The sequence below is a fragment of the Lactuca saligna genome, chromosome 4 (genome assembly GCF_052625555.1).
Source record: "Lactuca saligna cultivar CGN05327 chromosome 4, ASM5262555v1, whole genome shotgun sequence".
Taxonomy (NCBI): Eukaryota; Viridiplantae; Streptophyta; class Magnoliopsida; order Asterales; family Asteraceae; genus Lactuca; species Lactuca saligna.
Genome location: NC_136420.1, coordinates 305228196 through 305232034, shown reverse-complemented (window position 1 = coordinate 305232034; position 3839 = coordinate 305228196). Strand labels below are relative to the sequence as shown.

The window sequence follows — 3839 nt, the reverse complement described above, 5'->3', positions numbered from 1 at the left end:
AAAAGACGAAAACACACTCATAAAAAGAACCTATATTGTCGATATATCTGTTGCTGTTCCTTTTTCTGTGAAAAACTCACCAGGGCCCAAGAGACTTTGGGTTCCTAAATCTACTTAAATTTGCAGGTTATAAATGACGAGCAATTTGATGATGAATAGTACATAGACAGTGGTTGCTTACGTCACATGACAGGGAGAAAGGAAGAGCTAAGGGAGTTTTGGTCCCTTAAGGATGGTGGATGTGTGAAGTATGGCAACAACTCTTATGGAACAATCAAAGGATATGTAATGATAACCAACGGAGAGTTCACAATTCGAAAAGTGGCGTACGTGGAAGGATTGCAACACAATCTCATTAGTGTATCTCAATTTGTTGTGGATACGGGATTGAAAGTCTCATTCGATGACGAAGGATCATAAATTGTCGAAAAGCAATCCAAAAGAGTCTTGTTAAAATCTGAATGAAAATGAGAGAGGTACCCCCTAAACCTCACTCCAATTAAAGGAAAACTAGCTATTTGCCTACTGTCCAAGGCGAATTCGGATGAAATCTGGCTATGGCACCGACATCTCTCACACCTAAACTTTAAAGATATCAATAAGTTGGTGCTTGGTGATCATATTTGAGGACTTCCAGTTCTCAAGTTTGATAAGGAAAACCTATGTGCACCATGTGAGATGGGTAAACAGAGCAGAAAGAGCCATCCATCACGTATCAATACCAAGATCGTTGAAGCACTTGAACTTCTACATATTGACTTATGTAGACCTTCAGCTATTGAAAGCATCGGTTACAGTAAGTTCATTCTTGTTATAGTAGATGATTTTTCACGTTTCACCTGGGTATTCTTTCTTAAACAGAAATTAGAAGCGACTTCCAAGTTAAGGATGTTCATCAAGCAAGTTGAACTGCAACTACGAAAAGTGGTAAGGAACATCAGAAGCGACAATGGGCTTGAATTCCAGAATAAAGAGTTTGAAGACTTTCTGGCCGACAAGGGAGTATCCCATAACTTCTCTGCTCCCACACTCCACAACAGAATGGAATCGTTGAAAGACATAACCGTTCCTTATGTGAAGCAGCCAGAACCATGCTGAGCTTCACTTCTCTCCCAATTTACTTCTGGGCTGATGCTTTTTCTACCGCATGTTATACTCAAAACAGATCCTTACTTAGCAAGCGATTCTCAATCACTCTGTATGACATTCTGAACAAACGAAAACCCAATGTTAAGTTCTTTCACGTGTTCGGTTCCAGGTGCTTCATTTTCAACTCTAAAGAGAACCGAAACAAGTTCGATGTTAAAGCGGACGAGGGAGTCTTTATAGGCTATTCACTCACTTCAAAGGCTTATAGGGTTTTAAATAAACACTCCAAACGTATTGAAGAAACCTATTATGTAACCTTTGATGACTGCTACATAAAGAAAGCTCAAGCAAAAGAAAGTGCCATGGGTGAAATATTTCCTGAATCTGGACAAGTATGGGTTCCTATTTCAAATTTGTTTGAAGAATATATGAGGTTACTTGATGAACCAGAAAAAACTGTACACTCAGAGACGAATACAGTAGACAACAAAATCGACCATCTGAAAAGGATCATCGAAGATGCTGCGAAAGACATGGCAACGGATCCTTCAAACCAAGCTGATGATAAACCCTCAAATGAACCTCCAAATAATAGCGCAATATTCGAGGAGGAGGGATCATCTGTGTCTCATACAACCAAAGGAGAGAATCCAACTCCAATCAAACAAGAGAATCCAACTCCAACTGAGGGGGAGGATCATGAACCTGACAAGGAACACACTTCGCCATTTGAGGGGGAGAACGCAAATACGAATGATGAAGACGATCAATAAGAATTTGAAAAAGAGATTAATGCAGAGTTGGATCCTGTTTATGACCCAAACTACCCTCCTCTCACAAAATGGACTAAGGATCATCCTAAAACATAGATAATTGGTGAATCATCCGAATGGGTTCTCACACGATCTCAGTTGAAAGCGAAGCAAACTGCATTATTCTCTCAAGTTGAATTATGCATGTTTAATTTGTTTGTCTCTAAAATCGAACCAAAGACAGTCAACACTTCACTTGATCATGCTGATTGGGTACATGCAATGCAAGATGAACTTCATGAGTTTGAACATAATCGAGTTTGGAGACTATTACCCACACCAAAGGATGCTTCAGTGGTTGGATTGAAGTGGATCTTCAGGAACAAGATGGATAAAGAAGGCACTGTTATTAGGAATAAGACCCGGCTGGTGGTAAATGGATATTGCCAAGAAGAAGGAATAGACTATGAGGAGACCTTCACTCCTGTAGCTAGATTGGAATCAGTTCGAATCTTTCTAGCATATGATGCTCATAAAAACTTCGATGTTTTTCAAATGGATGTGAGATGTGCCTTCCTGGATGGAGAACTAGAAGAAACGGTGTATGTTGAGAAACCACCTGGGTTAATGAATGAGAAATACCCTGATCATTGATATGTGTTAGATAAAGTTGTGTATGGACTGAAACAAGCACCAAGGGCCTGGTATGAAACACTAACTCGCTTTCTAAAAATGTCTAAATTCAAGGAAGGTTTGGTTGACCCAACCTTATTTCGCAAGAAAGAAGGCGAACATCTAATGATAGTTTAAATTTATGTCGATGATATCATCTTCAGCTCCACGAATCCCAGCTTAATAGCTGAATTCAGGAAGCTGATGGAGACTAAATTTGAAATGAGCGTAATGGGTCCAATTAACTTTTTTTTTGGGTTGAATGTAACGTAGGGACCGGAAGGCATTTTAATTAACCAGGAGGCTTACATGAAGAATTTATTGGAAAATTTTGGTATGATGGGAGACTCAAAGGTGAAGGTTCCTATGGTGTTTGACACCAGGTTAACACCATCTCTGGAAAATCCTGTTGTAGATATGACTCTCTATCGTCAAATGATAGGATCTCCCATGTATCTAACTACAAGTAGACCGGACATTATGTTTTCTGTCTGTTATTGTGCCAAGTTTCAAGCTAATCCTAGAGAACCTCACATGGTGGTAGTGAAGAATACTTTTCGATATTTGAAGCAAACCTCGTCGCTTGGTCTCTGGTATCTAGCAAAATTCGGATTCTTTGTTCAATCCTTTTCTGATGCTGATCTGGGTGGATGTGGTCTAGATAGAAAGAGCACAACTGGAGGATGCCAGTTCCTTGATGGTAAACTGGTTAGCTGGCAGTCCAAGAAGCAAACCTGTGTGTCTCTCTCAATAGCCGAAGTAGAATATATAGTTGCTGCTCCGTGTACTTCACAAGTAGTCTGGATACAAAGTCATCTTAGAGACAATGGACTGAGTATCAAGAAGATTCCTCTTTACTGTGACTCTGAAAGCGCCATAAGAATTTGTCACAATCCGTTGCAGCAATCAAAGACTAAGCATATTGCACTCAGGTATCACTTCATCAAGGACCATGTTGAAGATGGGAATGTGAAAGTCCATTTCGTAAGGTCCTTAGATCAAATTGCTGATATTTTCACTAAAGCGTTACCAGAAGCAAGCTTCAATAGAATTTTTCAAGGTTTGGGAATGATGGAAGCAGAGTCGGTACCGAATCCTCAAACCTCTCTCTGAAAACTTAGGTAAGCGAAATTAACTGATCGCTCGGTCTGTTTCAGGTCCTTAATTTTAGGGAACCGAAATGCACTGAACGCCCTGCTTATTTCAGCTCCTTAATTTTTGGGAACCAAAATGAAATGCACTGAACGCCCTGCTTATTTCAGCTCCTTAATTTTTGGGAACCAAAATGAACTGATCGCTCGGTCTATTTCGGTTCCGGAATTTTGG

The 3839-nt window shown here is 39.9% G+C and overlaps 1 protein-coding gene across 1 annotated transcript; it reads left to right on the top strand.

The window, feature by feature from the left end:
* The first annotated feature begins 2123 nt into the window (after nt 1–2123).
* LOC145040832 (putative mitochondrial protein AtMg00820) lies at nt 2124–2495 on the top strand. Its single transcript, XM_078988722.1, has one exon. It carries the CDS (start codon nt 2124–2126, stop codon nt 2493–2495), a length of 372 nt encoding a protein of 123 aa, XP_078844848.1.
* Nucleotides 2496–3839: the final 1344 nt, after the last annotated feature.

Excerpts from the sequence above, each read along its gene's own strand:
- LOC145040832 (XM_078988722.1), top strand. The coding sequence starts at position 2,124 with ATGCAAGATGAACTTCATGAGTTTGAACATAATCGAGTTTGGAGACTA.